This window comes from Pygocentrus nattereri, chromosome 5 (genome assembly GCF_015220715.1).
Source record: "Pygocentrus nattereri isolate fPygNat1 chromosome 5, fPygNat1.pri, whole genome shotgun sequence".
NCBI classification, from domain to species: Eukaryota; Metazoa; Chordata; class Actinopteri; order Characiformes; family Serrasalmidae; genus Pygocentrus; species Pygocentrus nattereri.
Window position 1 is genome coordinate 39,282,003 of NC_051215.1, and position 12,056 is coordinate 39,294,058.

General features: G+C 38.5%; 1 protein-coding gene across 1 annotated transcript in view; it reads right to left on the reverse strand.

Moving 5' to 3' along the window:
• The window catches only part of fbxw4 (F-box and WD repeat domain containing 4), a 30,919-nt gene that overhangs the window by 15,649 nt on the left and 3,214 nt on the right, over positions 1-12,056 (reverse strand). The window contains exons 3-5 of the mRNA XM_017722901.2: positions 10,293-10,481; positions 9,604-9,736; positions 8,240-8,334 (exon numbers count right to left, since the gene is read on the reverse strand). Coding sequence (XP_017578390.1) covers positions 8,240-8,334; positions 9,604-9,736; positions 10,293-10,481 — 417 coding nt within the window. The remainder of the gene's footprint in view (positions 1-8,239; positions 8,335-9,603; positions 9,737-10,292; positions 10,482-12,056) is intronic.

Consider the following 12,056-nt stretch of genomic DNA (forward strand, 5'->3'; position numbering starts at 1 on the left):
GGAATGGAGACCTGGTCCTGTCAGCAAGACCTGAGCATCTCAGAGGTTAATATTAGTGGGAAATATTAATTTAACTCCTTAAAGTGTAAGATAATTGTATGTGGCCCACACATCAATTCCATACTCTTATAACTACATATCATAAATTTAACAGTAGTTGCCAAACAATTTATTGTAGTTACTGAATAACATGCCTGCAGTTTATGGTGTTAACTCATCACAGAAGCAAACTATGTCTGGGTCCTTCTAGATGAATAGAAACACAGGGACACAAATAGGGGTTCAAAGCGAGTATACACCCAGCACATCAGCCTATGGGCTAGCTTTGGGCCAGGAGGAGGTTGTTCATTTGTTATGGTTGACCCCTGGCTTTGTAAAAGGGGATGTATCTAGTTTGTAAAAGTGCTTTCATCTCGGCCTCTAAATATGTTCGAATTGAAAAGGGTTATGATGTATTTATATCGCTCTGAAAAGGACAATAGGCAGGGTCTCCCTCACTCTTTCTCTCTCTCGCCCTCTCTGTGTCTGTGCTCCCACCCTCTCCCCCATACTTCAACTCACACCCGAGTTCACAGACCTTTTGGCTTTCTGTCCGTGTCCCCTGTGTCTGAGGTCAGAGGAACATTCCACACACCGCCTTTTGCTTAGCTGGGTGGAACAGCCCCAGATCAGTTTGGACAAAAATACAACAGAAGATTCATAAGAAACCTTACAGCCAGTTAGTTACACACACACTGCTCCAGGACATCAGTCACCTGTCTCATTATCTCTCATTATGACACATGCAAGGTGCAACGCAAGCCTCCAATGCTCTGGATAATCACTATGCCACTTTGGCCAGCACTGTTATTTCCATCTGGAATTTACAATCACATTTTTTGAATGTTTCTTTCCACTTGGAGCTGCAGGCAGCTCTGGAAGGGCTTTTGATCAGATGGTTTGCATATAGAGGGATTTGTAATGAATTTTGGTCCCCTAAATGAGAATAATAAAAAATAATTATAATAAAAAAAACACCCAAAAACAAAATAAAAAAACAAACAGGCTCAGTTCCATGACAGGTTGCAACACAAACAAATTATGTTTAATAATTTTTCTTAATAAAACAAATAAATGCACACAATAACATCTATAGAACACCTCTATAGAAATATATATATAAAAGGCTCCATAACGTTTGCATAGGCCATATTTTATGTTGTCTTAAATTAAGCAAACAAACTGTAAATGTGCAACAAACTGTGCAGAAGTGTGCTCTCTCTGCAAAGGATGTGTACATATTTTCACTCAGACAGTCAAGAAAACATTCAATTTGACCAGGGGTGCTCAAGCATTCACATCCAACTGTGTGAACTATGTATACTACTCTTCAAATCACATTGTTTAAAACTATGTATATTAGCTATAAATGTGTTTTGTAACATTAAAATAAAAGCAATAAACTCACAAATGCAGTGTAGTAGCAGGGATTTCTTGTTTTAAAAAAAATGAGGTGATATCTTTGTGCTCTCTCTCTCTCTCTCTCTCTCTCTCTCTATCTATATCTTAACTACATCTGCATGTTACAAACTACAAAACTGCTGCAGACAATAGCTGTTTTTATTGCATAACAGCTGTGCATATGTAAAGACTGACCTGATCATGAGTTCATTTCACATGTCTGACACAGCTTTAACACTACAGGAGTATACATACTCAGCATTCAACTTCTACGAGAAAAATGCTTTTTAGCGAGTACCAGAAGTTTCCATCTCAAATGCACCTAGGGAACACCTGTATGTGGCATGTGCCTAATGATCTGCTTCTGCAAAGCCTGCATAGAAGGGGCATATTGACTGCAATTATTCAGGACACCACCTGCAGTCAGAGGCTATAGCTCCCATGCAGTGCTTTCAGTAGTAAGCGCCCTGTATTTAACGTGTGGGAACGCACATTCTGTCCGTTATCGCTTTATTGTTGCAGCCTCTTTCTTTTCTTTCTTTCACTTGCTTTTTTTTAACAAAAAAAAAAAAAAAACTAATTGAATTCTTGACTCCTAAGACACAGCTCGCTCTACTAGACTAGAGAGAGAGAGAGGGACGAGAGGCAGAATGAAAGATGTGAATTTCAGTTTTTTTTTTTCCTCTTTCTCTTTTTTGCGCTTGAGTGGGGTGGAGCAATGGGGGTGAAATTGGGGCGGGGTTGGGTTTGGGCAGCATAGAGGGTTGAGTCTCCCTGTACTTTGATACTGAGGGTCAGAGGTCATGCTCCCTCCGTTTGCCAGAGAGAGGCGATTTGGGGGCGGTTTATCCAACAATCATTTTCTTTGGAAAGTTTCAAAGGCAGTACCCCTGCAACATCTTTGTAGTTGTGCTTGACCAACCCTAGACAAAACAGGCTCCCCAAAAAAGGACCCTTTCTCACCTCTCCTTGGGGTTGCTTCTCTCTCCGATGGCTTGCACCCCCTCCCCCTCTATCTCCCTCGGCCTGATCAGTGCGGACTCACTACAACTGCTGAGGTATTGTATAAGCTGTCCTTTGACGCGCAGAGATCGGCTGTGGCAGGCTCTACCAGTCTCGCCTACAGCACAGCAGCCTGTGACAATGAGAGATGCTTATGAACTGGTGTACCGCAGAGTATGTGATATAATTAAAATATGCACACTTAAAGAAATGATAAAGCTTGGAGTTTCCTGTACACTTCACTAACCAGTGGTAATCAGAAGGTCAGCAATTGTACCAATATGACCACTGCATTTGAGCACCAACATAGATCTACGATGTAACCAAACTTAGAATGAAGTAAAACAAAAGCTGCTACCATCTCTGCAGCAAATCTGGCATCATAATTTATGAACGAGTTCATGGGAATTAATTACTGTACATCACAAATATACTGTGCAGCATTTATGCACCACATGAATACTGCTGCAGCAGAGATTGTTTTCCTGCTGTTTTGCCGCAAGAGTGCTTAGAAATCAGCCATAATGAATTTCTCACAATCACATTAGCTTTAAAAGCATCATATCATAGCAAAATATGGCAGTAATAGGTACAGTGTATCTGCAAGTTCAGAGGTCTGAGAAATCAGTGCATTATTTTAGGTTTGTCAAATACTGATTAGTAATTAGTAATAGTGTAGCCATTATTTTGACAATTAATAAAGTTAAAAAGGTTAAACAACAATTAAAGCAATAATCTATATACATGGGCATGCTCATTTACTGGCATTATTTACTGTAAAAGAATATGAGCATTTAAAATGTGTATTATCATCATATATCACTGCCAATTCATTGAGACTGTAATTTTTTAAACATTGGGTTTAATTGAACAATTGAAGAGTATACATATATAAAATAATAGAGAATATAGAGTATATATAATAAAAATAGTCTACGCCCTACTCTTTCACTTTTTAAAAACACTAGTTAGCCTGGAGGTGCTGGACAAAACATCACTAACTATACGAAAAAAGTCCAAGAGTTGAAATGTATTTAACTCCCTCTGACATCTATTTGCGTATTTATATAACATATTTTTTAAGACTGAAAATAAAAACAAATATTAGGAGATACAGCAGAATGTTCTTAACTTAAATGTATGTTAGTTTAACCAGGCATGTTCAAGTGATCTGAAAAAAGAAGTATGTTTTTAACTGTGCAACACAACGAACAAAAAAAACAAAAACAGCAACATTTTCAAATTTGTCACTAATAGGCAAATGGCCACATGTTTCTAGCTTAACCAAAGACCCCAAAGGAGAGTTTAAGAGAAGTATGATTTGGTGTGGCGAGTGTACACACATGAGATAGTGTTACATGCTCTTTGATTGCATGTTCCAGACTCAACAAGTCCTGTCTTGTTAGCAAAGGTCTAACATGTTTGACATTACAGGAAACAATTTAGCTGACTATTAATCACAAACTCACAAATGCCTCCTTACAATTCTAGATTCAGTACAAAAGAGAAGAAGAAGAAGAAGAAGAAGAAGAAGAAGAAGAAGAAGAAGAAGAAGAAGAAGAAGAAGAAGAAGCATCTTTTCATGACCTAATGTTTTTAAACAGAACATTAAAATAAAACCCACGAGATCAGATGGGTGTGTGGAGTCAATAGAAACTATATTTCAATGGATTATGGTATAATTACTGTCTAAGGTACCCCAGTGACAAGAGGGGTACTAGCCCAGTGACAGTTTCATACCTTGTTTTTGCATTGTATATTATGTATTTGTACCTTTTTTATGTATAGTTTCTGTGATGTCACACCAAGCATCATATTTACATATATCTGCCAATATATCAGCTGAGAGCAGTGTAAACCCGCCGACTGACACTAAATGCAAAGAGTGTTTTAATCCAGACTCCTTTTTGAATGAGGCTGAATACAGGAAATCCAATCAGAACATAGCTTATTCGCATACATCAGTCTCAGAAGTACAGTAACTATTTAATTCTAAGAAAAATTAGGAACAAGAAAATATTCTGTTAAATACTAAGAGATACAGAGAGGTTGGAAAATGGTTATGTAAAAATGAATGACTGTTTTGGGTACATAAAAATCAAACAAACATTACAAGGGAATCTTAGGGGGAAAAAAAAAGCATGATACAAAAATAATGTAAGATATGCGCCCTTTAATTTAGAATAATAAAAAAAAGAAATAATTATTAGAAAAACAAGTTGTTAAATGAATAAATAAATAAATAAATGCATAGACAAATGAATAAGTAAACCCAGAAAAGAGATTGAAATCTAAAATGTCAACAAGCTTAAGCTCCCATTAGAGCACTGAAAGACTTAAAGAGTTGTATTCTCCAAAGAGGACCACATCAACTAACTGGACAAGTCATTCCAGGTTCTAAAACAGTACCTCCAAAATAAAACGTATGCTAATCAGAGGCCATTAGTAGCCACCAAAGTTTCCTTTGAGACTGCAGCAGATGAATCCACATTGAGAGCAAAGTGACTGAGGCCTAACATGACAGACAAAGACTGGACTCAGACGGGAGGGACGCTCGATCGAGATCACAAATTAAAAATTATTCCAGCTGCTTTTACTTCGGTTCTTTTATCTTCAGCATGGTCACCGTCTCTTTCATATGAGATAGCAAATGGACCCTGAAGAGGAATGAGAACAATGCAGGAAGCCAGAGCAGCCATTACCTTCGCGATGGGAGAGAGAGCTCTTTTAGATTGGCCTCACAGTTAAAACTGGGACCGCGAGCCATATGACGCCATTTAGAGAGTTCCAGAGGTAGTGTTTACAATGCAAAGTCAGCTCTGGTCCTATATTCACTAAAGATATCGGCCTGCATGGGACTAGTCCTGCCTGCTACTTACATCACTTATCATTTAGAAGACTAAGCCTTTTGAAACACCACAGATAAATTCTGAGCACGGTTGAAAATGAAAAAGAAAAACAGTGTGACATACCCTGTTTGGCAAAAAAAAAAAAAAAAAATCAACTGTGAAAAGCAATTCCTGAAAAAGGAGCAGCAGCAATACTGGTGGAATCAATCATGTTCACTGCAAAGAGATACAAGATAATCCAAGAACCAACCTTGGCATTTTCCTCCAGCCACAATATCCCCCTAATGAACCTCGCGATTAAGTTCAATGGAAAAATTGACAAAAAAAAGTAGGTGGGAGGGGAGAGAGTGCGAAAAGGACAGAAAGACAGGGGGGTAATTGATAAGGGTAAATACAGAGACGTAAGTGAAAGCCAAAAAGGAAAGATATAAGCTATAGTGATTTGGAGAGAAGCAGAATAACAGCAGTGTAACAGAGTTATGACTATAAAACCAGCCACAGTTTTGTTATACCATTGTTACATGCTCTTGGTAGAAGCAATAAAATCTCCAACACGTCAGTGTCAGAAGCACACCCACTCTTCTACTCTTCCTCTTGCCCCCCCCCCCACCCACCCCGCCTTTCTTCTGGATCCTGTCGTTCACTGCTGCGCCTCCTGTCTCACTCCCTGTCCTTTAGATACTTCAGGTGTGAAGCTGGAACAATTACATTTGCAACACAAGGGGCTCCCTTCTCTTCCTCACTCAGCTTCCCAAATTAAAACACACATTGTGCAATCACCATTTAGTAACCCCCCATTACCATTCTCCACCTTCACAATATTTCAGCTTCTCAATTCTCACTCCTACAACACAATTATTGTCACTGGGATGAATCAAGCATGGAATACTGGGGTTATGATGATCCTTATTGTAACGTAACGGGCTGTCAGTATTGATTATATTAGCAACCAGATAATCTACTGATTAAGTCCAAACAGTTAGAAATAAGAAATGCGTCATATTTCTCTGTAATTTCTACATTTTATAAATATGTTTATATATTAGTATCAGTAGAAATGTAACATTAAAAATACTGCATACATCATTGGACTGCAATCGCCACATTGCTTATTATCACTTAAAAAACTTGTAACTAATGAATTGTGACAGCCCTATTTTTATACTACAGCACAAATACAGAAGTTCCAATAGCATTTAAGAGAACAAATACCAGATTTTCAGGTTTCATGTGACTTATTGTACTAAAGAGTGACACCGCAAAGTTGACTGTGATTACAATCACAACCTAATAATCAGAAATACTCCAACTACTTCATGTCTTTACCTGCATCATCATTACCACCATACCACAAATAACACTCATTTCAAACCAAAGAAGCTTGCCCCTTAACTGACACCTTGATTTCTGGCTATTTTAATTAACTTCGCCCATTGTCAATATATTAGCAAGAGTGTGGTCCATTATTTGGGTGCAGCAGTCTGTTTCAGGGGCCTGCTATTTCAGCCATCAAATTGGAGAATTAATGACGTGGATAATCGTCTCTTATTCAGAAATCTAAATTCGTGGTTCAGGAGGCAGGGCACCAGGGTTTAATAATTCAGCTGAGCGGCTAAAACAGCACTGAACCATTGCATTTGTTCATGTGGCTTTCTTCAGCTACACACAGCCTGTGTTATAACAAAAGATGGGTTAAGAAGGGGAATAGCCTAGCAGCGCCCGTTCATTGCTTCCCGTGCACGATGTTTCCATTCGTTCAGCACCGCTACGAAGGTGCGCTTGACAGATCAGCTGCCTGACACGCAGAGGCAGGTGGAGGCTCAATGCTAGTGTTACAGCTTCATGTGGCTGTGTGTCATTAAGTGTGTGGGTGTATACATGGCTGAGCAATCAAAGGCAGCAGCGGTGAAGGCGACCCTGCACTGACATTATATCTTGCCACAGTTTTTCCCCTTTTGTCTTCTTCACTGCTTTTTGTCTCACTTTATACACTACTTTTTTTAACCAGCTAGTCACATCAGGAAAAAATAGCTTTGCTCAAGACAGTTTAACTTCATTAAGCCTAAATATTCTTCTAATATATGTGCATTTTCTTTAGTATTCCTTCTCAATATCAGATACAATCAAAGCCATATTAAAATTATCTGGACCATCTGGACTCACTGCACCATCACTACATATGATTATTCCTAATGAATATACTGCAAAGCAAATGCTTAATCAATGTGAACGAAAAAAGGCAAAAAAAAAAATGTATATATGCTACACCATGAGGGGGCACAATTCTGCTTTCTAGCCATTTAGAGCCAGGATCCCATCCCTCTCCATCTGCATTTCAGAGGTGTTAGCTAACTGACTTCAAAGCAATTGCATGGCAATAAATTGAAGAGTACATATAAAAAAAAGGGTCTGGCCACCTGCTTTGATGCACCATGTCTCTGACCATTTCACCCCTCTATCCATAATGATGCCCTCCACCCCCTTTTCCAAACCATCCGATACATTCTTTATTTGGACAATCTCAAATTCACCACGATGAAAGCAGTAGGTTGATGTTGGGGGTCTCATGATGATTCATATTGACAGAAGCATTAACAAAACCAACAAGAATGAAGCACTAAACACCATGGGTCACAAATAAGAAGGGATAAGTGTCATGGAAGCAAGTAAATTACCTCCAGAGTAAACTCCTTGTGACTTTATAATAAAGGCTGATATTATTATACAGGTATATTAAGACTTTCAAACACTTCCAAGGTGTTAAATGTGCCGAAAGTTGCGGTCTTCGCATCTCAAACACACAATGTAGTTTTATGTTTTACACCTCTTAATGGTTTGTGGTAGATTCCTAAGCACTGCTCAGAGTTTTAAGGACAAATAAAACTAACTGAAAGAGTGCAGACAATAATACATTCCAGCAGCAAAGTTAAAATGGAACATGTGCTCACCATAGAGAGGGACTGATGGCCACAGACCACACTCGATCATAGGTTGGGACAGTATGAAGACACTTGCCAAGCTGGTTTGGACGTAATGCCCATATCTAAAGATATATTGATGAAAAAGTTACAGTCACACATTGCTTAAAACAAAAACATTTAAATGCTGCAACAATATCAGTTTATTCTGGCAGACAGGCAGCACTGTAATCCATCATACTGCATGTTCCAAGGTTAAGACAACTTTTACCATGTATGCTCCTGCATAAGTGCTCAAAATGGAATTCCAGTGATTTTTCAAAATGTCTACATAAATAGTTCAGGTGTAAATAAAGTTATTCAGAGTGGTTTGATGTAAAATGCTCAGTTCTAGGCAAAATTAGAGAGTCAGAATTGTTCACTGGTGATGATAGGAATCAAACGCTTGTCTACAAAAATTATGAAATGGTGATTACTATGCTGCCTGATCAATGAGACATTGTTTTACAAAAGTGTTGAGGCAAGGCTTTGGCCTAAAATATATTTGTGGCAGGGGGGTACAAGCAGGACACAGCAAGGCTAAAAAGCACATTTAGATTTAATGTCATTTTACCATCATCATCGTTACACTTAAAACCTCTCAAGACACATGTAGGTTCCCTGGTGGTTTTACATGGTAAATAAAATGGGTATATTTGGGTACCCCTATATTTTGCTACCCCTGGTTTGGATTACCACCACTTTAAATAAATCTGAGTTATTAGCTTCTCTAGAATGGAACATTTCACATCAAACCACTCCACATAGCTTTGTTTACCTCTAATCATCTGACCTATGCAGACATATTGAAATATCAGTTCTCCCCTATGAGAACTTTATGTGTGCATTTTTAGTATATCACCATGTAGGCACATTTTTTGCATAACCCAGTATTGCTGTGCTGATGGTCACAGATATCTTATAATGATACAACACAAAGCTAATCATATGAATTGTTTACTTGCATTCACCAGATTAGGATTATTCTCAGCAATGGATAAAGACTGAATTTACTAAGTGGTTGTTGTTAATGGTCATGTAAAGTTAATGTAAAATATTACTTTGAACAGAACTTTGCAGGAAGCTTTGGTGAGGTCTAGTCCCATTTCATAAATTACATGAAGGAAGCAATGTCCTCTAAGGTACTGTGTGTGCAGGTATGAGTATGAGTACAGAGGGCAAAGTTTATTGAACTCAGTAATACACAATATATTCACCATTATCAAAAGGTATAACCCAATATTTCGTGAAGACATGCCAAGATATTTCCCATTGTAATCTCCTACCATCATGACATCCTGGGTTGCACTGCAAACTATACTTTAAATTAGTACAACAGAGGAATTAAACCCTACCTTAGCAGTCCTGTCTCTTGACCCACTGATGATCAATTCACCTTTGCAGTCAATACAATTCACCTCCTGATTATGGCCATAATACTCCACAGAATAATCACTTTTTCTGTCATGGATAATGATCTTCCCATCACTGTGAAAAGACAAAAATGTATGAAGTGCACACAGCAAAGGTCCATCAAAAAATAAACAATAACCAAGCTGACTAGACAAATTAAATGTACAATTGACTTTTATTACTCCAAAGAGCCGAGTAAGGTTTCAGACGTCCATTCCTTATTCTCATAAGTAATTTCACAGTAGACACAAAATAATTCATAGTAGTTAATGTGATTAATCAGCTTAAATATTAAAAACCACATGAAAAAACATAGAGATCAAGGTGTTGTACCCAGGTATATTATCTGAATTATCTGTCTTGCATTGGAGGGTTACTATGAGTTAAAGAAGGACAACTGTGGCATGATACTATAATATGCAAAAAGAACAAAATAGTGGGTATTAGTGGGTAATAGTAGTAGTGGGAACAAACAGTAATTGGTAACTGTGAAAACTAGTAGACAAGAAAAGGACTAATTTTTTAAATCAAAGAAGCAGTTGCAATACTGTAACTAGTGACCATAAAATTAATGGAAAAATTAATGGACCAAAACAAAAGGAAAAAAAAAATACAAAAAACAGCAAATTACCCTCCAGCACTGACAAGGTGTGTGTCTGTCAAAGTGAATCTACACACATCCTCTTGGTGTCCTGAAAACACAGTCACTCTATTATGCTGGAACCTCCCCCCCTCAGCCCCCCTGAGATGGTATGCTCCAATGTCTGCTGCCTGAGACAGATACAGCACATCATCGTCCAGCTGTATCCACGGCAACAAGCTGTGGGGAAAAATCAAGGAATGGAAATTACTCCTACACATGTAGCTCAATCTGGTTTCTAAGGACTGATGTAGTGGCTAATAAAAAACAGAGGGATTTCTTATCCATGCTGGTAAGGTCAATAACACACCCAGAATCAGAATCCTTTTTTCAATAGGACAATAAAAGCACAACACATTCCATACCCATGTCTTTCGGTTTCCCCTTAACTGCAGGAAATGACTTAAAGGAATAATTCAATGAAAATACAAATATACACAATTTTCACAAATGCAGTCAAGAAATCAAAACACGCCTCCTTAGATTTTCACTGGCGCTAACCACTAGAAACTAAAACAGCACACTTCAATCACCACGCACTGCATCAGAAATCCCATAATAATATCTGTTTATTATTCATCATCTCAATGTAGTTCGAGGCAAAGGTGCAGTAATCACTTGTTAGCTACATTATATGTATCTGCACAGAAAAACTAAAAGAGCTTTTTATGGAATATTTAACTTACTACCCTAAAATTTTTATGCCTACATACAACCCCAATTCCAATGAAGCTGAGACGTTGTGTAAAACATAAATAAAAATAGAATATGATGATTTGCAATTCCTTGCTGGGGCAGTCATGGGAACTGGCCCTGTGACCAGAAGGTTGCCGGTTCAATCCCCAGTACTGACAGTTCATGACTGAGGTGTCCTTGAGCAAGACACCTAACCCCCAATTGCTCCCCGGGCACTGTGGATAGGGCTGCCCACCGCTCCAGGCAAGTGTGCTCACTGCCCCCTAGTATGTGTGTATTCACTAGTGTGTATGTGGTGTTTCACTTCACGGATGAATGCTCAAAAAACCCCTGTTTGGAACATTCCACAGGTGAACAGGTTAATTGGAAATCCAACAGTTTAAGATTCAGTTTAAGTTTCTCAACGCGCAATTGCAAGGAATTTAGGGATTTCATCATCGACAGTCCATAATATCATCAAAAGATTCAGAGAATCTGGAGAAATCTCTGCAAGTGAGCGGCAAGGTAGAAAACCAACATTGAATGCCCGTGACCTTTGATCCCTCAGGCGACACTGCACTAAAAACCGACATCATTCTGTAACGGATATTACCAAATGTGTTTTGAAATATTTTTGGAAATCATGGACGTTGTGTCCTCTGGGCCATCAGTGCAAAGTTCAAAAGCCAGCATCTCTGACGCTGTGGGGGGGGTGTTAGTGCCCATGGCATGGGTAACTTGCACATCTGTGAAGGCACCATTAATGCTGAAAGGTACATACAGGTTTTGGAACAACATGTGCTGCCATCCAAGCAACGTCATTTTCAGGGACGTCCCTGCTTATTTCAGCAAGAAAATGCCAAGCCACATTCTGCACGTGTTAGAGCAGCATGGCTTCGTAGTAAAATAGTGTGAGTACCTGACTGGTTTGCCTGCAGCCCAGACCTGTCTCCCAAAATGAGTGAATATTTGCAAAAAACAATAAAGTTTATCCATTTGAACATTAAATATCTCGTCTTTGTATTGTATTCAATTGAATACAGGTTGAAAAGGATTTGCAAATCATAATATTCTGTTTTT